Source organism: Lissotriton helveticus, chromosome 5_1 (genome assembly GCF_964261635.1).
Source record: "Lissotriton helveticus chromosome 5_1, aLisHel1.1, whole genome shotgun sequence".
NCBI lineage: Eukaryota > Metazoa > Chordata > Amphibia > Caudata > Salamandridae > Lissotriton > Lissotriton helveticus.
In genome coordinates, this window is record NC_136065.1 from 775909877 (window position 1) to 775934976 (window position 25100).

At 45.8% G+C, this 25100-nt stretch overlaps 2 protein-coding genes across 2 annotated transcripts in view; one reads left to right on the forward strand and one right to left on the reverse strand.

The window, feature by feature from the left end:
- C5_1H10orf105 (chromosome 5_1 C10orf105 homolog) overlaps nt 1–16830 on the forward strand; it is a 51487-nt gene extending 34657 nt beyond the window's left edge. The window contains exon 2 of the mRNA XM_078641087.1: nt 15129–16830. Coding sequence (XP_078497213.1) covers nt 15134–15559 — 426 coding nt within the window. The 5' untranslated portion in view covers nt 15129–15133 and the 3' untranslated portion in view covers nt 15560–16830. The remainder of the gene's footprint in view (nt 1–15128) is intronic.
- CDH23 (cadherin related 23) overlaps nt 1–25100 on the reverse strand; it is a 1152220-nt gene that overhangs the window by 988098 nt on the left and 139022 nt on the right. The gene's annotated exons all lie outside the window — the stretch shown is intronic.

Below are 25100 nucleotides of genomic sequence, written 5' to 3' on the forward strand. Positions count from 1 at the left end.
CCCAACACACACACACACACACACAGCCCAACACACACACACACAGAGCCCAACACACACACACACACACACACAGCCCAACACACACAGAGCCCAGCACACACAGCCCAACACACACACACACACACACAGAGCCCAACACACACACAGAGCCCAACAAACACACACAGAGCCCAACACACACACACACAGAGCTCAACACACACAGAGCCACACACACACAGAGCCACACACACAGAGCCACACACACACACAAAGCCACAGAGACACACACACATACCCTCACCCCGGGGAGTCTCCTTATTTACAAATGGGTTATTTGAGGCACCCACCAACTCCCAGAGCACCCGTTGCTTCCCTCAGTCTAGGTCAGCCACAAGCCCATCTCTGCCCAGTAACGCCCCAGGGAACAGAGGCAAGAAAAAACCGATCACAAGCAGGGAACAGAGGCAAGAAAATCGAGCACAAGCAGGGAACAGAGGCAAGAAAAAAACGATCGCAAGCAGGGAACAGAGGCAAGAAAAAACGATCACAAGCATTTGCTAGGGAGGAAATTCCTCTGTTGCAAATGGGATAGAGAGGTGGCACAGCACCAACTTGAAACAGGAACACCTTTATACTCTACTGGTAAATGCACCTGAGAGGAAGTCGACACTAAAAGGCAGCGTTACGAAATAGGAAATAAGGCGCATACGCTTTTAGTGAATGCCTTAAAAGCGGAAAAAAAATACATCACACCCCCTTAAGCCCTAAATGAACATAACATGATACTGACAAACAAGACAAATAAGATATTCAGAGCATACTACAATTCCTTAAATAAGAAGTGACCCTAACAGAACAAAAGTACTTCTTGAAAAACTTACACTTATCACAAAAAACAAAAACCCAGCTAGGGGCCTCATCATCCCTGTTCTTTAATGTAGAAGTCCAAGCGGCCATTAAATCAAGCCATTTAAACCAGAAAAAACAGACAGTTATACCTGGAATTTATATAAGGTTTTGCCGCGGTTAATGTATTTCAATCAGCAGTAGAGTCAGGCATGGCCACACTAACCATTACAGAAGCGGAGGTCATCAAGCATCCCAAGCCGGGTCAGAACTGCTGACACCCAAGCCAAAAGCGAAGGCACTAAGAAGTTAGTAATAATATATATTAAAAGCGCTAATGGTAGTCAGCGCTAAGTAAAAAAGAAATACTTGCTCTAATTTCATATATGACACATTTGTATTATATTTTTTTTTCATCAAGGTATGCAGTCTTCCTGCTTTTGCTACAGACACATGACACCTTTTCCATGTCGAGTAGTGGCCGTCATACATGACATTAGAGCAAGTATTTACTTTTTACTTAGCGCTGACTACCATTAGAGCTTTTCACTAACCTCATTACCGATCTCCCCATATTCTGTTGATTTCTCTCCCTCGGCCTCTCTCAACATGGCGCCCGCAACACCCACACGCATGTGCCTTGGGAGGTCACTCTTCTCGTTGAATTGGGTAACTCTCCGCCCTACTCACAACATGGCGCCCACGTTTTCCACATGCCTCAGCCGAGTCACATCCCACTCCCCTGCAACACTCGGTATCCGGGAGTTGACGAGGTTGGAGTCTCTTTGGTGTCTATGAAGCGAGCTGGTGGAGCCGTGCACTACGTTTCGAGGGATATTAAGTGTACACAAACATTCGTGCATATGCACTGCGGCTCAACGTACGGAAAGAATAGAAACTTTTCTGAAGGTAATGTAACGATTTCAGATACATCCAACAGTGCTCGCCTCAGAAGCAAAAAGCACAACACCACGAAGGCATCTCTTTAAAGACACGAAATTTCAATGGCAGCAGTACGTTATCAACAAGCGAGCTCCGGCTGGAAAGCGGACCACGCCATGAACACCACCATGTTTCTACGAGGTCAAGCAGAAATGCCTCGGAGAAACGCCCCGTGATTTTCAGACTGGTGGGGCCGTGTTTTCTTTCTCTCCTCTTCCCATTGGCTGGAAAGTAAAATTCCAGCCAATGAGAAGAGGAGAAAAAGAAAATGAAAAAACATGCCCCCCAATCCGAAAAAGACGGGGCTTAAATGGACAGATGCCCCTCTTCTCCAATGGCTGGCCTCCGTTTAGGAAGCCAGCCAATGGAGAAGAGTGGGGGGGTCAAGCCCCACTCTGGAAGACATAAAATCTCGCCAGCGAGACTCTGCAAGCGCCGCCTACGCAGGCCGAGACCTAAAAAGGAATGGTACACAGGAGAAAAATGTGGAAGAGATAAGGAGAGGAAAAGGTAGAGTATTGAGCAAGGGGGATGAGGAGTAAACAGAACACGAAAAAGTAAATAATTATACGAGAAGAAGAGACAGCGGCAAAGGGAGAAGTGTGAGGGGCTTGATGACTATTAATAAGATGGGGGCGGCAGGGTTCCAGTGTCCCGGCTGGAGTGGACACATTTGCTACGTAGACCTGACTGCCAATACCACCTCACACCAATGACTGCAGTACTGCACAACATGTGTCACACATATATTATTTAAAATCAACTGTTCACAATCACACTGTCTCCCCGGATAAGAGCTGAGCGAGCCAATAATAATTCCACATAGATGCCTTAAGTCCATGTTTCCGGTGGGCGGGCCACTGATTCTAGGCTTGTTTTGGTCCTGTGGGGCTGTGGTAGCTGCAGCAGCGTGTGTAACAGTTTTTAAATTCCACGCCACTGGCCCGCCCAGGCACATGCACACGACGCACAGGGTGGCGCCAGCAGTCCGGCACTGTTATTTGAAGCAGCGCAGCATGTCATGGAGTGTGGAGCAGCAAGCCTCTTGGGCAGTAACCACAACTGCAGTAACATTACAGTAAGTGACCAATGCTGCTTTTTTTGTGAGTGGTTGGTATTAACATTACGTGAGTGACGACTCCGAGTAATCATTCCCCCGGGCACAGTGTGCAATCCCACGGTAGAGAGGCTCAAAGCTTTGGGGCCGAGACGGTTTTGAAGCAGGGGGCTGGCTGGTTTTGTTACTGGGGGCCTATTTGGTTTTTTTTTTAGAAAAATCGGCCCACAGTGATGTCGACAGGGAAGACGTTACAACTTATGACACTGAGTTATTTTCTCCTGGACAGGGTGTGAAAAGCATTCCTAGCTTCGCCATCACATCACACGATTGAGGGATTAAAAATCAAAAGTAATTGTGCTCCGCAGCGTTTCTGTCCAGCAATATAGTGTTTTTTTACGCCGACTTACTGCTAAGAAGTTATTGTGTAGGCGATTGAAAATAAATAATGAATGCTGTACTCAAAACTGCTTGGGTGCAGCACTAAAAATGGTACACTTCTCATTGTGTGGGTCGGTCATAGTCGTGAACGTGAGCAAATGCGCAGGGCAAACATGTGAGCCTCTTTTTATGCTATTGCACTGTACAAAGCAAATACAGTTAATTCGGAACTTGCCTGTGTTAATGCTCGAGTGGATTCACAGCTCATGAACACTGAGAGCTGATTGCTTCGTTCTCATTGTTTCTGAGCTGTGCTCTCTGAAGGTCATGGACTAACTCAGAGGAATTACCAGTTAAATGTGTCTGCTTTAAAGAGCGCACTCACATAAAACTAGGCCCACAGCTGAGTCCTCCGTCAATGAACACCTTCATAATGGGATGTATGACGTTACTACGCATACTTTAACAACGCATACCTTTACCACGCAATTTTTACAACGCAGGAACTATTACAACGAACTACCATTACAACGCATTTTTTTACAACGCAATACCTTTACAGCGCATACCATTACAACGTAAGTATTGGTAAGTATATAATATTTTTAAAAATGTAATTAATTAAAATTAATATAATTTATTTTAATTTAATATTATTTTTTATTTATTTTTACCCTGTACCCCTGTACCCCAAAACCCAAACCTACCCTTGAACCCTAAAAATACCCCTTTACCCAAAAACCCAAACCTAGCCCTGAACCCTAAAAATACCCTAAAAATACACTTTTACCCAAAAACCCAAACCTAGCCCTGAACACTAAAAATACACCTTTACCCAAAAACCCAAACCTAGCCCTGAACCCTAAAAATACCCCTTTACCCAAAAACCCAAACCTGGCCCTGAACCCTAAAAATACCCCTTTACCCAAAAACCCAAACCTAGCCCTGAACCCTAAAAATACACCTTTACCCAAAAACCCAAACCTAGCCCTGAACCCTAAAAATACCCCTTTACCCAAAAACCCAAATCTAGCCCTGAACCCTAAAAATACCCCTTTACCCAAAAACCCAAACCTAGCCCTGAACCCTAAAAATACCCTTTTACCCAAAAACCCAAACCTAGCCCTGAACCCTAAAAATACCCCTTTACCCAAAAACCCAAACCTGGCCCTGAACCCTAAAAATACCCCTTTACCCAAAACCCCAAACCTAGCCCTGAACCCTAAAAATGCCCCTTTACCCAAAAACCCAAACCTGGCCCTGAACCCTAAAAATACCCCTTTACCCAAAAACCCAAACCTAGCCCTGAACCCTAAAAATACCCCTTTACCCAATAACCCAAACCTGTAAAATTTTTACTATAATCATATACTTACCAATACTTACGTTGTAAAGGTATTGCGTTGTAAAGGTATTGCGTTGTAAAAAAATGCGTTGTAATGGTAGTTCGTTGTAATGGTTCCTGCGTTGTAAAAGTTGCGTTGTAAAAGTAGGCCGTTGTAAAAGTTGCGTTGTAACGGTGGTTTACCATATAATGAGGCTCCCGTTTTAAGTGACTGTCTTTGAGTAAAGACAAGTGCAGACATTTCATTCAACATTGTTCTTAATTATTGCATGAGCTGCAACAGCACTGCTTTGAAAGAGGGATAAGTGACTGCCTCTCTGTTTCTGATCTGTGTTGCCTGCAGCCACCCACAAGCTAGCTAAGAGACATTGTAAGTTAAATGTATGGGCATCAGATAGTGCAATCACATAAATCACACAGGTGCACATCTGCGGCCCGCGTGATTGCACACTTTGATAATAGGGCCTGTAGTCCAACAGCATGTATTTTTGGGCAGACAGTATTCAATGTTTTACTCAGCTTTAATTTAAATCAGCCAGAATTTAATCTGTCTACAAGTAGAATGCGTGTAATTTCAACTGCTCACCTGCAAACATACTTCTATGCAAAGGTGTAATTGTGCAACTTTTCATAATTCACTTTCAAAGTTCCATGCCTGCAAAGCCAAGCCAGTGTAACAGCTTTCCGGGCATACCACTGATAGTCATGTGGCATCTGCCAATTCACAGCATATAATTCCATATACTCAAATTCAGTGTTCATACCCCTTGTCCAATTTTGAATACACTTTTTAAAAGTCCCTTTACTGGTGCAATAATTTATGGGTCCGCTGCTTCCAAAACCCCACCTGGGTCAACATGTGAATATTTCCAAACTTTTGCCAATATAATGTGCACTCAGCAACTCCAATCAGTAATATTTTAAATAACTTTTTGTCTAAATATTGTTGTATCCAAACACGTGTTCAGTTGAGATTCAAAATAAATATTTTCTCAAATTATTCAAGATTGAAACATCCATTAGATGCATACTTTAACCATGATAGATCTTTTTTTACAAGCACAGCCTACGCGTTCCGTTTTCTTTAGAGAGGTCATATGCAACGATCCTGGAGGAAGGAGATGGTACGTGGCTATATACATGAAAAACTGGCTTTCTCAATGCCAGTTGAGGATGTGGGTGGAGCCAGTGGAGGAAGTGGGCGGAGCCGGTAAAAGTGGGTGTGGGCTCCGACAAACACTTCAGCACCTGGACTTCATATTTTACAAATTAAGCACTGAAAAATATATTAATTCACACGCTCAACCGGGCCGTTGTGGATCAAACCCTAATTATCTCCTGTTAAATACTCTAATGAAAAAGAAAAACTGGCACTGCTCTACATCAACTACCATCCGGCGCGGGCAGCGTATTGTTGGCAGACCTTTGCAAGACCTCAATCATTGGCAGCGAAATAAAGCAGCAGCTTAGTTCTCTCTTCCCTGCTCCCAGCGGCTGAAAAGAGACTTTGAGGCCATTCCTGGCAGAGCAAGCGCAGACAAATGACTACATTCATGCTTGTCGCGGGCTCAAATTAACTGTGTATGTGTTCCTTGTGTAGGCCGCAGGTTATAGCTTTCACAGTGTAGGGGATATTTCTGTAAGCTAGGTACCTCAATTGAACAGAAAGCTGGTTTGTTATGATGTGGCTGGGTACAGTTTTCTTTCCGCTCAACTGAGACAGCTTCTGTGTGCAGTAAACTATATAGTGTATCATATGCAATGCATTGGCTACCCTGCTGAAGACTGTCAAGAATCTCCGCGGCATCTTCTACACTGGGCCCGTGATAAGGTACCATTTAGTAACCCCCCTCATAATGTTATAACCCCAGAGTTTCAGGGGTTATAACAGGAACCTGTCAGGCTCACTGTATGTGGGAAGTGAGACTTAAACCGAGGGAAACTTTCAGAGCCACCCCATCATCTCCTCTGGGAGGTCCGAAGTGAATCATATTAAAGGAGATCAGAATTCGTTTAAACTTATTAATGTGAGTTAGAGGATGTGCAATTCCTGGTCTGTGATGAATAGCAGCAAACACAGGCAACTGGTGTATGATCTATAAGTGCCCGTTCCGCTTTGTTGAACAGAACAATAAGTGTAGCTTAAACATAGCTTTACTTGCATAGTAAAATGGCAGATAGGGATCCTAGAAGGAAGGATATGTAGATCCTTCTAGATTTTGTTAAGGTCCAATTAGAGAAACTGGACATGGACTACGCAGCGGTCCCGTGATAGGGACACAGGGAGGGAGTGCTGTGGCATCAGGCTGTTTTAGCCAATTAGAAAGTTTTTCACCAAACATGTCTAGAGTATATCCACATTTGCTTTCCAAAGATTCCCGAAGACATTCCTCACCCTTCCTTACCCCTGGTTCAGAGGGTTCTAGTATCACAAACTCCAGAAGTCGTTCCTGTGGATGGGTGAAATAGGACTGTGACCCTGAACTTGCATTTGCCTCTCCAGAAAGTCAAGGCTGAGGAAGAGGAGCAAGCCAGGATGCTTGAGAGGGTGAAGTTGAGATTAGCTTACCAGGTACAAAAAGAAACGTGGTAGGAGAAACAAGATAAATGGATCTGAGAAGAAAGACAAAGGCAGAGAGGATTGAAAAAAAAGGCATGTATGCTAAAGATACACATCATTTGCTGTGATGCCAGTCAGAATCGAGGGGGTGGATATCATTAGCTAAAAGTGTTCCAATTTTGCACAACAGATATGTACTGCCCACCGGAAAGTAGTAATGCCTGAAATATGCTGCTTGGCAGAGGTGGCCAGTGATGCCAACCTGAACTCAGAAAGCCAAATATATTCCCAATAATACAGGAATGACCACTGGATGCCACGGCTGTAACCAGATCATCTGTGTTGCCCACCAGTTGCCAGAGATGCCACCATATACCAAGAATTTCCATGATTTTTAAGGAGGAAAGTGATGGCCACTAGGAGCCTGCAGTGCCAATCAGAAGCCATTATTTGCAAACATATAACATATTTTACAAGATAACTATTTATCAGTCTTATATTTAGGGTGCTCACTTAGGCAAATGTAGAAAAGGGGCAGCGATTGTGGGGATGGGTCGGCGAGAACATTCCAGCTCTGTGTTGTTGCTTGTCCCACCTCCTTCCCATCCTGTTGCTTGCCCCCACCCTCCCTTTCATTCCGCTCTATGTTCTTGGGTGCCCCCACCCTCATGTATCACTCTGTGTTTTTGTTTGCTCCACCATCCTGTCCTGCTAATGTCAGTGTTGTTGTTTGCTATCACTCACTCTCCTGTCCTAGTCCTTGATGTTGCTTGCCCCACCCCGTCCCGCTCCAGGTTGTTGTTTGCCCTCTCACCCTCCTGCCCCGTTCAGTGTTGTTGTTTGCCCCTATCCTCCTATCCCACTCCACCCGATGTTGTTGCTTGCCCCCTCCCTCCCGGTCCACTCTGTGTTGTTGTCTGCCCTCAATCAACCTTCCCCTCTGTGCTGTTGTTTGCCCAACCTACGTCCTTCTTCATGTTGTTGTTTGCCTCACCCGCCCTCTGATCCCACTCCATGTTCTTGTTTGACCCCACCCACCAGTGTGTTCCACTTTGTGTTGTTGTTTGACCCCACCAACCCTCTGTCCCGCTCCGTTGTATTGTTTGTACATCCTGCTCCTTGGTGTTGTTTCCCTATCCTATTCCGTGTTGTTGCTTCCTCAGCACAATACTTCTCTGTCCTGCTCCGTGTTTGTTGCTTTCTACAATGCTCCATTCTATCCAGCATGATGCTTGCTCCTACCCACTCTCCAGCCCACCTCCATAATTTCTCTGTAAACAATTGTGACAATGTAAATATATTTCATGCAAAATGATCAATTAAAAAAATGAAGATACCATCATGTATTAAGTGCATCAAAACATGCCCAGACACAACAAATGTTTTCCCAGTTTCTAACAGTGGTGGCTGGCAGGGAACGGTGGTAGAGACAAACGTACCTGCCGGTCGCATTCCCGCCACCGCCGCCTCTCCTCTTCGCATTAAACACCCAGGCTCCCATGCTCCCTAAGCCATTGACAACGCTGCATAGCAGTGTTGTAATTTGTCTGAGCGCCATCGTTCGGCGCGAGGACGGGGACAGGGAGCCTGTTGATGTTCCCCAACAGGCTGTGTAATGCAGCCTGGTAGGGAACATGCAAAGTGCCCATGATTGTTTGGCCGGCGCAAGACGGCCGGTCAAACATTCATGCTCACTTTGAGTGTGCTCTTCCGCCCCATGGAAGGGAAAATAAAATGATAATAATGCTTCGTTATTATCATTTTATTTCTTCTCTGCACTACATATCAAGCAGTAGGGCAATGCTCCTCCGCCTTAGCAGAGGAGCCGCCCCTGGTTTCTAAGAGTGAAACAATGTTTCCCCTGAAGACTTTGACACATCTATTTAACCCAAACTGTTTGAGAAGGGGGGCTAATTTACAACTCAGCCTCATCAGCGAACCTGCAATCAACATAGCTAAAAAATAAATTAGGAAACTTCCAAGTCTGGCATACAGCGGAGAAGGATCTTTTATATGATGGTTCCGGCATCTGTGACAATGGCCTTAAAAACTAATGCTCACACAAGCTTAAAAACACACACATGTCACATTATACTCCATTATAGTAACAAATACACAAATCACACATATTAGAAATTACACCTACTGGTTTTAGCCAATGCTGGTTGAATATGGCTCTCCACCATGCAACTTGAAGCATTTTTCTTCTACCAGCCTTCTCATTTGAAACTGGCTACATTTGTCTCTAGTACCATTTCCTCTAGCTCAGAAAACCTTACGAATGATGGTTAGATGCCATGACAGATGATGACACCCATAGAATCTTGAGTACAGTACTGCTTTTGTGACCAGATTTCAGCAGTGCCTTGTAACAAATATGTTTTCTTTCACGGTAGGTAAAGTGGTATTTTTACAGAGTCAAGACGGCCTTATCAACCGAGTAAATACTGGCAAGAAAAGGGTGTCGAATGAAGGCAAGGACACACGATAATTCTAGGCAAAAGAGAAAATGTGTCGAGAGAACACAAATACCTGATATTGCAGACATGGACTACAGCTTGGAGTGGTTAGAAAAGCTTTCAGTAATTTCACTGTACAGGCACCATCACTTCAAAGAAAGTATAAGTCTTCAAAAACATACGACCACCTACTTATTTTGTGAGTCTGAGTGTGATCAGAGTATACTGGCCCAAAGCTCTAAAGCCCTGCCTTATTGTCCCCATACCAGCCATGTGTACTTTGTAGTCAGACTCTCCGGGGTAGATTTTCATACAGTTTGTGCTGGGTTAGCATCACAAAAGTGACGCTAACCAGCACAGCTTGTTTTTTCCAAATGACTTTTTTAGAGCAAAAGTTGTTTTGCGTTGGAAAGTACCCTACAAGTAACACAAAGCAGCGCCAAGCATTGCTTTGCAATACTTAATGCCAAGGGGGCTGTACATGGGCGTTCCCATGCAATAATCCATGCCTTTTGACACAAAACCCAGTCTGTTAACAATTGTAGACAGGTTTTAGCGCCAAAAGTTAACAAAAGGTAAAAAGAAGTTTAAACAACAGAATCGTTTTCATTTATCCTTTCATTTCCAACTTTGCATGTGTGCTAAACTGTGCAGCGCACATACAAAGTGGGAAAATAGTTCGATCTTGTCTAGGAATAGTATTTTGAACAGGAAGGGCACCCTTCCTGTACACAACCTATGCTAGACTCAGGCTTGCACTAGGTGCTATGGCACACAAAGCAGCTGAAATCAGCACCAGCACTAGGGAGAGAGCTATATCTCTGGAGGTATGGCACTCTCGTGTTTCCTCCCTGTCACGCACTGCAGCGCAGCAGTTTTTAGCTGCTGCGCTGCGTTGCTTGTCTTTTTTTTAAATCTGGCCCTTCACCTCACATTTGCTGTGACCCATGTCTGAGCCTTTAAATTAAAGAATTTTCTTCATTTCTATTGACATTTACACGCATAATCTTTCAAGACTGTGGAGAGGGATGGCTGCAAAATAGCCACAAAGTTCACCTGGAACAAATCACTAATTGAGAGTTGTAATAGCCCAGTCTCCCGAATAATACCAGAATCAGGGGGGAACTCTTTTCAACACGTAAAAATATGCCATTCGGATTACTTATCCAAAGGAAATGAATGGTTACACTAAGCTCATTATACAAATAAATAAAAAACAGCTGTATAATACTCGAACACTAAAGGAACTAGACTACGTCTCTACTGGATAGTGACACCTAGTAAAGGTGTGTAAGGGATTCTACCTCTTTCGCTCATACGGAGCCCTAGTGCTAATCCTTACCCTTGGAGATAGCCTTGAGACATTCATCATGAGGCAGGCATGAGCAGAGAACACGCTTCTCTGTGCACACCTCCTGTCTCCGGGAGGATCCCGATACCAGCGATTAGAAGCTGTGTGGGATTTCAGAGAGACCTTAAAACATGCTTTAGGAGGCAGACCCTTATGGATTAGATGCAGTTGCACTTTCGTGTCACCCAAATGTGTGAGTTTGAGTACAGCACCTTTTCCAACCAGGGACAATATCATATAATTAGTATGATTGTAGTAGTAGTAGTAATAATAATAATAATAACAACAAAACTAATAAATATCAATCATAATAATAGTTTCCTTGCCTATATTCTTTTTTGCTGTGTAGTTCCCTTATCCAGTGCTCTCATCCACATCCCCTTCCAAAAATCTGCTTTTACTACCTGCCTACCGCTCTTGCAAGCCTCCCTTGGCTGAACCTCAAACATTTTGATGAGCCTGCTTTGTGCGCACACTGCCATAGGATCAGACATGTGACCAATGTCTACCTTGTCATTCTCATTTTACAGTTACCAACTCTCCAGACCACACAGTGCCCTTAGGTTTGCCAACTAACAAGTAGCTGTAGCTGGGCTACACTCATTTTGGGGTGGCCAGGTGTTCACTGGTGCGCTTTTCCTGTTACTTCGACCAAATGTCCTTTCTCCGCTTCCTGGTTGGGATTTCCCATCCACCTGTAACACAAGAGTTTGCAGAAACTCCAGCGGTTTTTGAAATGGCATATTATATAGACATTACATCAGAGCTATCGGGCCAAAAGTAAGGACGGGCTGCTTATGTTTTGCTTTTTGATCGCCTGATTTTTGACCTTTTACTGTGGGAGAGCCTCATAACCTGGGACTCACCCACGGTAAACTCATGGTAAAATGGACTGCATGTGTTTTCCACTAGTGACCGCCCTGTGAGATAATGCAGCCAGGGTAAAGGGCACCAGGGTGGTTAAATGTGGACAGGTGTGTACACGTGTGTGCACCCGTGTATGGGCTGTGCGAAGGGAGATTCTGGTTGTGCACATCCCGGGAGCTGGGTACAGATAGACTGGTGCAGAAGGGACTTTGCAGAGTTGAGTGGTGACATGGAGTAAGCCTTATAATGTGGGGGTACACAGGTTAGGGATTGTCAGTGTACTATACTGTTTTAATGTAGGAACACAGCATTATACTCCTATGGAAAAGGAGACCACATGGGGTAGTTTCAGTTCCCTTGTGCTACAAACTTGAGACACGCATGAAAGTACACAGTAAGTTCTTTGAAAAGAGCCATTCTTCTATGTCCAAAAACATATCTATAGCATTTATGGGTCATACAGAAATGCCATATTCTTCCGACTCAGCTCGGAACCAGATCCCAGACCCTGTGTGACAGGCTGGATTAATTACCTTCCTCCCCAAGCTGTAGCACCAGTGACCTAGCTTTTCATGGCAAGCATTCCCCAGGGCAGAGGTCTTCTCTCCAGGAGAGAGAGATAGGGTAAAGCTGCAGGGCATTAATCAGCAGCTGTCACCCGGTACCAGGCACCAGGCCTGGTCCAGGCCCAGGCCGTGATGTCAGCGAGTGGGGGAACTGGGCGACACCATAATGAAGTATCCCAGAGGCCTGTGCAGGAAGGTGGGAACAGGGGCAGAGAGATGGCACTGCAGGATAGGCCAGAGGTGCAGTCCTGCCAGCAACCTCGCCCCTCCTTGAAAGATTCTGCGCAGGAAGAAGAGCTCTCTGTGGTATAGACCCAAAGGAGACCAAGATAGGCCCCCAGAAGGTAGGTGACCTTTGACCTCTGCCGAACCAACGACGATGAAGCGCATGAGGCTCAAGGTCCCGGGAACTGTCCCCAGAAGAAGACAAAGCTGAGGAGCGCCGTCGCACTCCCCATGAAGTGGCCCCAGAGGCAGAGAAAGTCAGGGAGTGCCATTGCACTCCCCGCGAAGCTGGCGGGGACCCAGGGTCCCATCCCTGGATTGCCAAGAAACCGAGAAAGTCAAGGAGCAACATGCGTCCCCTGTGAAGATGCCCATTGGCCTAGGATCCCATCTTTGAGCCCCCAAGATGAAGTCAGAAAGTGCCGTCACGCCCCTGTGAAGCTGGACGAGGGCCCAGGACCCAATCCCTAGGCTCTGATGGCTTGAGGGAGGATGGGTAAGTGCCTTTGCACTCCCCCGCAACCAGAGAGAGCAGAGGGTAGTGCAGTCACACTCCCCCGCATCACCAGAAGCAGCACCTGCATCTGCCTGACCTGAATGATGGCCCGGAGACCGCAGCAATACACAAAGGTGCTGGCCAGGCGGGGAGCTGGCGAGAGTGGCCGGGGTGGGCTTCCTGAGTTGCTCTCCAATGCAAGAAAGGCACGTGGGGTTGCCCAGGGGGAATCGGGATTATATGCAGGGATATCCAGCACGGCTCTATACGGGGGAGCCGCTGCTACAATATGCACACACCTGGAAGAGCGAACCATAATGCCTGCAGGGCCTGGCCAATTCTTGGTGGAAACAGCTTCTTTTCTGGCATGCGGTGACCATCCGGAGGATGTGGTCACTGCCAAATTGAAGCAGTTGTTCAGGAGGAAGCTGCAAGAGCAGCACAAGCACGGCCAAAATGAGTTGGAAAGTTTCCAGCTTAAGTCCCTGATCACTCTGAGATAATAACTCCTCAAAGGTTTTAGACCTGTTTCAAGCCTTCCTAATGGTGGAACTTTTGATCTACAGCTTGGACAGCTGAAGATTAGGGCTACACCCAGGTGTGAGAGTATTAATATGGGTTATCATATTAGAGACATTCTCAAGGGTTTTAAAGGTGCAATTGCAGAGAAGTGCATGTACACTAATGTTTTTCTTTAGGGACTAGGTTTTACATGCCTTGTTTTATGCTAAATGTGAATTTCGAATATATGTTCCTAGCATCCTTGACAGGGTGCCTGATTATAATTGCATAGTTGTGTAATTATAAACATGATGCAGGTTTAAATGCGTTATTCAGGCCAACAGTTATTATAAGTACACCACACTCCCAGTTAAGCTTAGACATTTACTCTTGCAAATGCTTCAGTGGAATAACGAGACTGTCAGCCACTGTGACTAAAATTTGTATGCTTTATTGTCAATGTTCAGTGCTCTCGGGCGGGGTTATATCTAACTATTGCAGGTGTTTCCATTATGAAATGCTTGTTGGAATAATGCAGTGGGCAGCCACTTGATTGGTGTCAGTGGTAAGGGCCCTCACTCCAAGTTATGGTCAACCTGTGGCATTTAGGTACCAGTTAATGTCTATACATGTGAGAGGTGGTACTAGACCCCCCTCCGGTGGGAGGGGTGTGACTGTTTACACAATGTCATCAAGAAGTATTTCCATTAGCTTGTGTATATTTGTAATGTTTTGCATAGTGTTGAGTATTGTGTGTGTAATAAATGTACTTTTCTTTTTTCTAAAGAAAAGCACAGACTGGACACTCATTTATTGAGTGTTATTGTTGTGTATCTGTGAATGGGGAGTACTAGCCCACACCACCTCCCTTGAGTAGGTCTTGGACTGCTTTGAAACTCTACCCTATGAGAGTCAAGCGCTACAATGGGGGTTTTGGTTCCCAGTGGAGGACAAATGTAAATCCATTGCTTGTGCGGACCACACAACTAATGCCTCGTTTTCCAATACAGGTCAATAGCACTCACAGGCTTTTTATTTTCAAAAAAGACAGCTATGGACAGAGAATTCACAGCCACCCTGGAATGCCATTTTATAATATCCATGAAATCCAGGCTGCCAGACCACATCTGTATTGGAAATTATTATTCTGGTTGTATAAAGTTTGAATATCACACTGTAAAAAATGAGAACAGGGTTTTTAATCTTTGCAGGAATATGAGAAGGTTCAAGGTTTAGAGAGCCGTTGAAATACGGCAAATTGCTCCATAAACATCCGTTTAGGCAGGCTGTAATATTAGTCAGACTGTTTCTAATTTACATCTTCCTTCTAGCAAAGTGATAACTGCAAATTATGAGTTAGGTATGGCAGGCATGTCTTGCCTGAAAACACCTGCTGTTTCTTTTAATCTAGTAAGAAAACTAATTTCAGAGGTTGTCCATGCATTTGTTTATGTAGTGCTAATTAATTGACATGCAACACAATTTATATCGGAAGAGTGAAGTTGTAAGTAGTGATTAATGAAAATGAATCATGTTTCTTGTTGCAGGAAAGATGAATGCCACATTTCTAACCACGAATGTTAGCACCGCCACCCCTGGCACTCTACGATTCCTGTCTTCAACTGCTGAGGGAATCCTACTGAATCACACCACGGCAGGCGCTGAGAAAGCAGACCCGCTGCCCATTATTATCGCCCTCATTTGCATCTTCCTCCTGCTGGCCACCTGCCTTATCTTTGTGACCCTATGCAAACCCGCCGCACTCGACCAGTCGCGCTACGGCCCTCATGAGTGCATGCCTTACCACCCAGAGGACCCAAGTGAACCTCAGCTTCGCCTCTGGAAGAGGTTGGGTTCCCTGCGACGTTCAATAAGCAGCTTCAGGCGCAGCCAGCCCATCTCGCAGCGACAGAGGACTTGTTCAAAAAAGCCACCAGCCAATCAAGACTGGGACTTCATTGAATCAACTAAAATGTGACCAACAGCTCAATTTCTGTCAGAAACGTATTGGTGTTTGTACCGTCAATGGAATTAGGTTGCTAAACAACTCTGGATATGGTATTCCAGGACTACTGGATTTGAACACATTTCCCACAGATTATAGTAAATCTATGACTTTTAGGGCATATTTTCATTTAGCTAGGCAGTTAACAGACTGGTTGCCTTAAAACTGGGATACATAGATTTGGACTAAGTAAGAGAAAACAGTTACAGAGTTAAAACATAAAATGCAATCTTTCATGCCATTGAAGAAAGCTAAGAATATCATAAGGAACTTCTGAAGGGTTGATTACATTGAGGCTTGACTATGTTCACGGGTTGGAACTCGTGTTATTCCGTGGTTCTTTTGAAATCGGGTTCCCTAAAGTTTCTCTTACTGGATGTTGTTTGGAAATTTGGCCTAATAAATGTTGCTTAGTAGGTGATAAAGATCTGGACCAAAAGCATATTTCCCACTGTGTTTGTAGATCCTAATCATATATTTTGTATAATGGATCTGAGACATGGATTCCAGATACTTTGCTCACTTGATTTGGGGAATTTAAACAAAAAATGTTGCTCAGTGGAGGTTTCGTGTTTTGATCCAAATGTTTGTCTCAAAGATGGTGCGGGTCTTGGCAGATCTCAGTGAATGCTGGGGATTGGGGTCCCAAGAGGGTTAGTCAGTACATTTTGATTGCCCAGGTTGCATAAGTCATATATAGTAGATATTGCATGGGTTCTTGGCCCATCAGTGTTTCCCAGTTCATACTGAGGACTTTGACCCCCTACTTCTATCCAGTAAGCTTTTTGAGATTAGGACTCCAACTCTCCCAGTACGTCCTGGGGATCCTAATATCAGAAATATGTTCTAGTCAGCCCCAAGACGTAGATTTTTAGAGGGCTCTTGGAAAAAGTTACGTTTTCCATTTGGATGAGCTAAGTGAACCTTTTGAAGGCCTTGTTTTGTGATTGGGCAGTTTTTATGGTTGGCACCATAAGAATTTGAGCCGTACTGCATGGATAACATGTGCTACACAAAAGTAAATAATTGAAAACAATGATCCTACCACTGATCTAATGGCAAGTGTATGGATTAATGTGAAATGCCTGACTGCCATCTCACAAGCCCTCCGTAAGTTACCTCTTGGCTCCTACTTGGACCATTTGCTCCATGTCTGCTTTCTTCCTATATGTCTTTCTCTCATGCCCTTCCATTGCCCCACTCTAGTTGCAGGCTCTGCCAGTGCGTGGCTGGTTTGAACATTTGAATATATTTATGTAGTAATCTAATTTATCTTAGTACATCCTCTCAGACAGCTGCTCAGCAAGGATGAATGAGTTGTGTGTGTGGAATGTCAGAATGCCTGATGACAGTGTGATTGGAATGTGAGAGTGCTTGCTAGTGAGGGAGAATGACAGTTGGAGAGAGTGGGCTGAGCAGCGGTCATGCAGCTCCTGGTGGGATTCCCTTTACCAACTAAGTTACCTTCTTAAGATCTTCTGTGGAACAACTATGGACTACAAATAAACCTCTACATGATTATACCACTTAGCTACACCTTGTCATCTATCCAGAATTAACCACAACAATTTACCCTTGCTAATATCAGTTTTAAGCGAGACCCTGCTTCTCAAAATCCAACTCTTCTATCCGTTCCACAGTTTACCCCGGGATATATCCACTCGACCTCCACCTTATGTGTTGGTAAATCATGTGCTGGTAAGTGTAATCAATCTGGCACCTAGTTCTATAAAGAATGGAACATGTGCTGGTCCCTTCTCTGTCACCTCTTCAAGATCCTACAGAGCATAGTGGTTTTGTGAGCTTGATAAAGGATGGAGTCTTATCCTATTTAGGAAAAACCAGATCTTTGGACTGGGGTGAATGTGTGACATTGATCCACATTCTGTCCATCATTGTTGTGTTTGCAGTAACCGCTCTAAGTGTACTGGGGATGCTCAGACGTGAGTCCCAGGCACTCCACACCACTGGAATCAAGCTAGCCGGGCTGAAGAGAGGTGTTACCTCGAAACCGGGCCGGTCCTCGGATGCTTGTTTCCGTTCTGGGAAGGACATGGCTTTTGTAGTTCGGACTGGACTGTTCCCATGGGGCACAGGGTCAGCGCTGATTTGCATATCGCCATTGTCTAACCCAGGGTGGTGTGGAGTGGAAAAACGATGGATTTGGGCCCAGATCTTTGGACTGGGGTGAATGTGTGACATTGATCCACATTCTGTCCATCATTGTTGTGTTTGCAGTAACCGCTCTAAGTGTACTGGGGATGCTCAGACGTGAGTCCCAGGCACTCCACACCACTGGAATCAAGCTAGCCGGGCTGAAGAGAGGTGTTACCTCGAAACCGGTCCGGTCCTCGGATGCTTGTTTCCGTTCTGGGAAGGACATGGCTTTTGTAGTTCGGACTGGACTGTTCCCATGGGGCACAGGGTCAGCGCTGATTTGCATATCGCCATTGTCTAACCCAGGGTAGTGTGAAGTGGAAAAACGATGGATTTGGGCCCAGATCTTTGGACTGGGGTGAATGTGTGACATTGATCCACATTCTGTCCATCATTGTTGTGTTTGCAGTATCCGCTCTAAGTGTACTGGGGATGCTCAGACGTGAGTCCCAGGCACTCCACACCACTGGAATCAAGCTAGCCGGGCTGAAGAGAGGTGTTACCTCGAAACCGGGCCGGTCCTCGGATGCTTGTTTCCGTTCTGGGAAGGACATGGCTTTTGTAGTTCGGACTGGACTGTTCCCATGGGGCACAGGGTCAGCGCTGATTTGCATATCGCCATTGTCTAACCCAGGGTGGTGTGGAGTGGAAAAACGATGGATTTGGGCCCAGATCTTTGGACTGGGGTGAATGTGTGACATTGATCCACATTCTGTCCATCATTGTTGTGTTTGCAGTAACCGCTCTAAGTGTACTGGGGATGCTCAGACGTGAGTCCCAGGCACTCCACACCACTGGAATCAAGCTAGCCGGGCTGAAGAGAGGTGTTACCTCGAAACCGGGCCGGTCCTCGGATGATTGTTTCCGTTCTGGGAAGGACATGGCTTTTGTAGTTCGGACTGGACTGTTCCCATGGGGCACAGGGTCAGCGCTGATTTGCATATCGCCATTGTCTAACCCAGGGTGGTGTGGAGTGGAAAAACGATGGATTTGGGCCCAGATCTTTGGACTGGGGTGAATGTGTGACATTGATCCACATTCTGTCCATCATTGTTGTGTTTGCAGTAACCGCTCTAAGTGTACTGGGGATGCTCAGACGTGAGTCCCAGGCACTCCACACCACTGGAATCAAGCTAGCCGGGCTGAAGAGAGGTGTTACCTCGAAACCAGGCCGGTCCTCGGATGCTTGTTTCCGTTCTGGGAAGGACATGGCTTTTGTAGTTCGGACTGGACTGTTCCCATGGGGCACAGGGTCAGCGCTGATTTGCATATCGCCATTGTCTAACCCAGGGTGGTGTGGAGTGGAAAAACGATGGATTTGGGCCCAGATCTTTGGACTGGGGTGAATGTGTGACATTGATCCACATTCTGTCCATCATTGTTGTGTTTGCAGTAACCGCTCTAAGTGTACTGGGGATGCTCAGACGTGAGTCCCAGGCACTCCACACCACTGGAATCAAGCTAGCCGGGCTGAAGAGAGGTGTTACCTCGAAACCGGGCCGGTCCTCGGATGCTTGTTTCCGTTCTGGGAAGGACATGGCTTTTGTAGTTCGGACTGGACTGTTCCCATGGGGCACAGGGTCAGCGCTGATTTGCATATCGCCATTGTCTAACCCAGGGTGGTGTGGAGTGGAAAAACGATGGATTTGGGCCCAGATCTTTGGACTGGGGTGAATGTGTGACATTGATCCACATTCTGTCCATCATTGTTGTGTTTGCAGTAACCGCTCTAAGTGTACTGGGGATGCTCAGACGTGAGTCCCAGGCACTCCACACCACTGGAATCAAGCTAGCCGGGCTGAAGAGAGGTGTTACCTCGAAACCGGGCCGATCCTCGGATGCTTGTTTCCGTTCTGGGAAGGACATGGCTTTTGTAGTTCGGACTGGACTGTTCCCATGGGGCACAGGGTCAGCGCTGATTTGCATATCGCCATTGTCTAACCCAGGGTGGTGTGGAGTGGAAAAACGATGGATTTGGGCCCAGATCTTTGGACTGGGGTGAATGTGTGACATTGATCCACATTCTGTCCATAATTGTTGTGTTTGCAGTAACCGCTCTAAGTGTACTGGGGATGCTCAGACGTGAGTCCCAGGCACTCCACACCACTGGAATCAAGCTAGCCGGGCTGAAGAGAGGTGTTACCTCTAAACCGGGCCGGTCCTCGGATGCTTGTTTCCGTTCTGGGAAGGACATGGCTTTTGTAGTTCGGACTGGACTGTTCCCATGGGGCACAGGGTCAGCGCTGATTTGCATATCGCCATTGTCTAACCCAGGGTGGTGTGGAGTGGAAAAACGATGGATTTGGGCCCAGATCTTTGGACTGGGGTGAATGTGTGACATTGATCCAGATTCTGTCCATCATTGTTGTGTTTGCAGTAACCGCTCTAAGTGTACTGGGGATGCTCAGACGTGAGTCCCAGGCACTCCACACCACTGGAATCAAGCTAGCCGGGCTGAAGAGAGGTGTTACCTCGAAACCGGGCCGGTCCTCGGAGGCTTGTTTCCGTTCTGGGAAGGACATGGCTTTTGTAGTTCGGACTGGACTGTTCCCATGGGGCACAGGGTCAGCGCTGATTTGCATATCGCCATTGTCTAACCCAGGGTGGTGTGGAGTGGAAAAACGATGGATTTGGGCCCAGATCTTTGGACTGGGGTGAATGTGTGACATTGATCCACATTCTGTCCATCATTGTTGTGTTTGCAGTAACCGCTCTAAGTGTACTGGGGATGCTCAGACGTGAGTCCCAGGCACTCCACACCACTGGAATCAAGCTAGCCGGGCTGAAGAGAGGTGTTACCTCGAAACCGGGCCGGTCCTCGGATGCTTGTTTCCGTTCTGGGAAGGACATGGCTTTTGTAGTTCGGACTGGACTGTTCCCATGGGGCACAGGGTCAGCGCTGATTTGCATATCGCCATTGTCTAACCCAGGGTGGTGTGGAGTGGAAAAACGATGGATTTGGGCCCAGATCTTTGGACTGGGGTGAATGTGTGACATTGATCCACATTCTGTCCATCATTGTTGTGTTTGCATTATCCAATTAGGAACACCACATTATTGTTATAGATTTGAGTTATTGTATTTATTTGCCTAATCTGTGGTCTCTATTGTACTCTGTGATGTTTCTGATTATGATGTAAATTGTACAGCATAGGAACTATATAACACACCTTGTATAGTATGCAGCCCATAATACAAATTAATCCAGCCAAAAAAAGGAGGTCTGAGGGGAACCTTAGGATAAACATTTTCGTAAAGGATAAAAAGCAGAGTTCACCTGCCTACTGCTTCACTCTTCACTCTTTCCCATCTTCTTTTCGCCCCAGGGCGGATGTATGACGTTACAACGCATACTTTTACCACGCATGCCTTTACAACGCGGTATTTACAACGAATACCTTTACAACGCATAGTGCTTTGGGGCGCTGGATAGTGAATAGTTTAATTTACTATTCTAACTCCAGTCCCCGTGGATAGTAGGGAAGGTGTTGGATAGTAAATTAAATCTATTCCCTATCCTAGAGCGCCCCCCAGCGCAATGCGTTGTAATGGTTTGCATTGTAAAAGTTGCGTCGTAAAGGCACTGCGTGGTAAAAGTTGCGTTGTAAAGAATGTTTCCCCCCCAGGGCCATCCCTGCACCTGCTTGAACCTTGTGTGGGGTGCCATGCCTCTCCTTCAAGTAATAATTATACCCATTAAATTATCCCCTTGCGTTTCATTGTAAATACACCCAACCGTGTAATCCCTTGAGTGAATTTTAAAAAGGCTTCATTATTCGTGTGCAAGGATTTTCTGACAGAGAACAATAGCGTTTTAATCCGATGCCCTCTCTTCGCCGACGGCCTTCTTTTGTGTTGATACATCAAGGATTATATGTTTAAGAGTTTTGTAAAGTACTGTGATTTTGCACACACTGCGTGTTTAATAAAAAAAAAAGGCGCTTAGTAAATGTGCGGGTTCAGTGATGGACAGATTTTCCTGAAAGCTGAGTGCACAACTGCTTCTTGAGAGAAACAGAAATCTGGTAGTGATTGTAAATGAACTTGCTATGTTACAGGTATTCTATAGTACGCTCCCAAATGCTTTTTTTGGTGCTTACCGGGCACAATGCTCTGAAATGAAGTTAGCATGGCTTATTCTGATGCTTGGTAGTGCAGGGTATTACACAAAGTTGGGTCAGGTATGGGCGGTAAGTGCAAACTAGGAAGCTCCAGACTCCCAGTCTGCATCGTGAAAATGTAGGATTAACTACCTGGTTGGCGGAAGATGAGCATAAGGCCATAGATGGAATACTTTCTTTTCATTCTTCAGGAAGTTTGGGGCGCATCCATATAAGGCCCTCTGAACCGGACGTCCCTAGGGGAACTATACATTTACATATCCCAGAGGCTGCCTTTTGATGGTGAGCCCACAGAAGGCCAGCATGGCCCTCACTTTAAGATACTCATAAGAGGGTTCCTTAATGTGAGGGGCCATTACAAGGCTTCTGATCAGTACGACATTCCCCCCCTCCTTCCCGAGGCGCGAGTACCGGGGGCATTGGGAGCACCAGTGAGCTTTGGACGTTGGTCCTGCATAACCCTGAAATGATCCCTGCGGGTCCCAGAGAAATGAGGAATAACCAGGGGAATCAGGGATGCTGCACTCACGGCCTGATCCACAAAGGACCTCCGCCCTGGTGGCGGACCCACATGAATGGCAGGGGTCCCGCACTGATGGTGGGACCTAAGTACGGCAGTTACCCATTGTGGAGGTCTCACCACGAGTGCAGGCCTTCCACAACTGTGGGACCCCCACACCGACTGCGGGGCATCTGCCACAAGTGTGGAGGCCCTTTGTGAACTGGCTCCTCAGTTTCTCCAGTAATTCCTCATTTTCCCCTGAAGATTCACCCAACTGAATTTTTCGAGTGAAACAAAACAGCTCAACAGTGTACCTAAGGATCTCGTAAATCCCAAAGGGCCTGCGGCACGTGTTTCTGGCTCCATGAGCAATAGAAGGACTCTGGGATAGCGGCCCAAACTTCAAAAAAGAATCTTGAGCTGATCCAAGTTTTTTTCTCTTTTTCTACAGAGTTTTATACAGCACAAACTTGACCAGAACCAGAGCGCTTTACATGAGCACCAGTTGCGTTACATGAGGACACATTCATTTTTGTGAGGCACGGGGAGATTGCGTGATTTGCCCAGAATCACAGGATGTTCAGACTCGAACCAGGTTCCCCAGATTTGAAGTCGACCGCCATAGCCATTAGGCGAAGTCCTCTCCCCAGTTCATGGGCAGCAACTTGTCACACCTGAAACATGATTGTTGTGAACTATCAACAGTGACCATACACGAGGGCCACTTGTATAATCAGTGGGCTGAGCAATGGCAAACTCCAAGAACTGAGGATCATTTAGTGACATCTTGAGCAGTGAAAGAGGTGTGCAATGCAGTTCAATTGCACTCAAATGAATGATGGGTTCTGCATGGCTGCAAGGGTAGTTAATGATTCTTGAAAACGGTAGTCTCAAACTCCTTTATTGAAACTTTACAACCTCTGTAGGGCTTTGCATGTTTTTTAAATCTCAGAACCCAAAGGCAAATGGGAGAATGTTTGATGCTTCCATTCTATGCCGAGCCACGCATACGCCTTATTCCAGAGTGTGAGAAATCTGTGTGCTCTCTTTGTGCCTTGAAAGTGTCAAAGATGTCCCCGCACTTCCCAGTAAGGTGCTCACAGCTTGGTATCCGTAACCTAGAGGGGGCAGATAGCTGTGTCAGGCAGCTGGTGCACACTCACTGTAGTCAGGGGGTGGGCTGGCGAGATTCTGTCTTTGGACCTAGGCGAGCTCACAACGGTGGTCTCAGGACATCCGGAAAAAGATCCTTCCCATAACCCCCCATAAAGCCCTTTAAATACTACCTTTTCATAAAGTCTTAAGTTATCTATTCTTTACGGAGCTCCTCGCCCTTCATTTCTCTTTTACTAAGGGTAGCTCAATGGCTGGCTCCTTCAGAGACAATCTGATTGACGTGCTCAGAGGTACATTCGTAGATGCCTGCGGTGGGTAATACGTCAACATTCCGGCTACTTGTGCTGCAGCCTCACTGCTTCCCTCTTCATGGTTGTTTTTCGCAGAGGAAGTCTATAATTTCACAAACGAATGGCAAAGGGATTTTGACGTCTTTAGTTCCTTTCAGAAACGTGCATTTAAAATTGGATTTATTGGTTTTCTGATTTACAGATCCAAAATAAATTATATGTCATCGACATCAAGTAAACACTAAAGGCCAGATTTATCAAGGTTTTCTATCGCACTTGCGTCATGCTAGGGGGCGCAAGGGTGACACAAAATATACATACGGTTTATCAATCCAGGCAAGGCCACCTTTCGTGGCCCTGCATCTCTTGATAAATCTGGAGTAACACACGGCAGTGCAAATCTCTACCTTGAGTTACTCTGCCCCAGGGAGATGTTCCATGGGTGGAGCGTGGGTGTTCCTATGTATCCACCCACAGATTTTGGGGCATTCCAATATTTACTAAGAGTGGTAGACCAGGGAATGTAAACAGCCATAACAAGGCGGGCATTACCCAGCGCTGCTTTTACAACGCAAGTTGTTACAACGACTTGCGCTGGAGGGCGCTGTTGGATAGGGAAAAGTTTAACTTTCGATTCCAACACCTTCCCTACTGTAACGTGGGCTGGAGTTGGAATAGAAAATTAAACTATTCCACTATCCAGCGCTTACAGCGCAAGTCGTTGTAACGACTTGCGTTGTAAAAACAGCGTTGTAATGGCACGCGGGGTAAAAGCCCGCGTTGTAATGCCATACAACCCCAGGGAATGTGTCAAAATGCTGCAACTCCCCAGATGAGGCAAAACATGGAGAAGGATAATAATTTCTCATTTTTTTTCTTCTTTCTACATGTGAGGCCTTCTGCAGCTCACATAGAAAGAGTAAAAGGCCTCTAAGGATTTTTTGTGTAGGAAGGTGCCCCTTTCTACACAAATACATCCAGCCTATATCGCAGACACCCTTGCACCATGACGCAAGGGTGCCTGCACTGGCGCTAGGCCGCTAATTGTGCACCAGCCCAAGCAGAGGACAGGAATGTGCCATATCTTGATAGATATGACACATTCCTGTCTTGTCTCTTTCATGCAACGCAGCAAGGTGCCCTAACAATATATCATTCGCACCAGACACTAATTACTATACATCATCATACTTTACTGTAGGGCGGTACACATATCCTTGTAAGATAGTTGGGTAGTACATTTATCAATATTCTTTCCAACACACGCTTTCAGGGAACCCCCCCTTTATCTTCACATTGTATATGTTGTCTTAAGTTCTCCACTATTA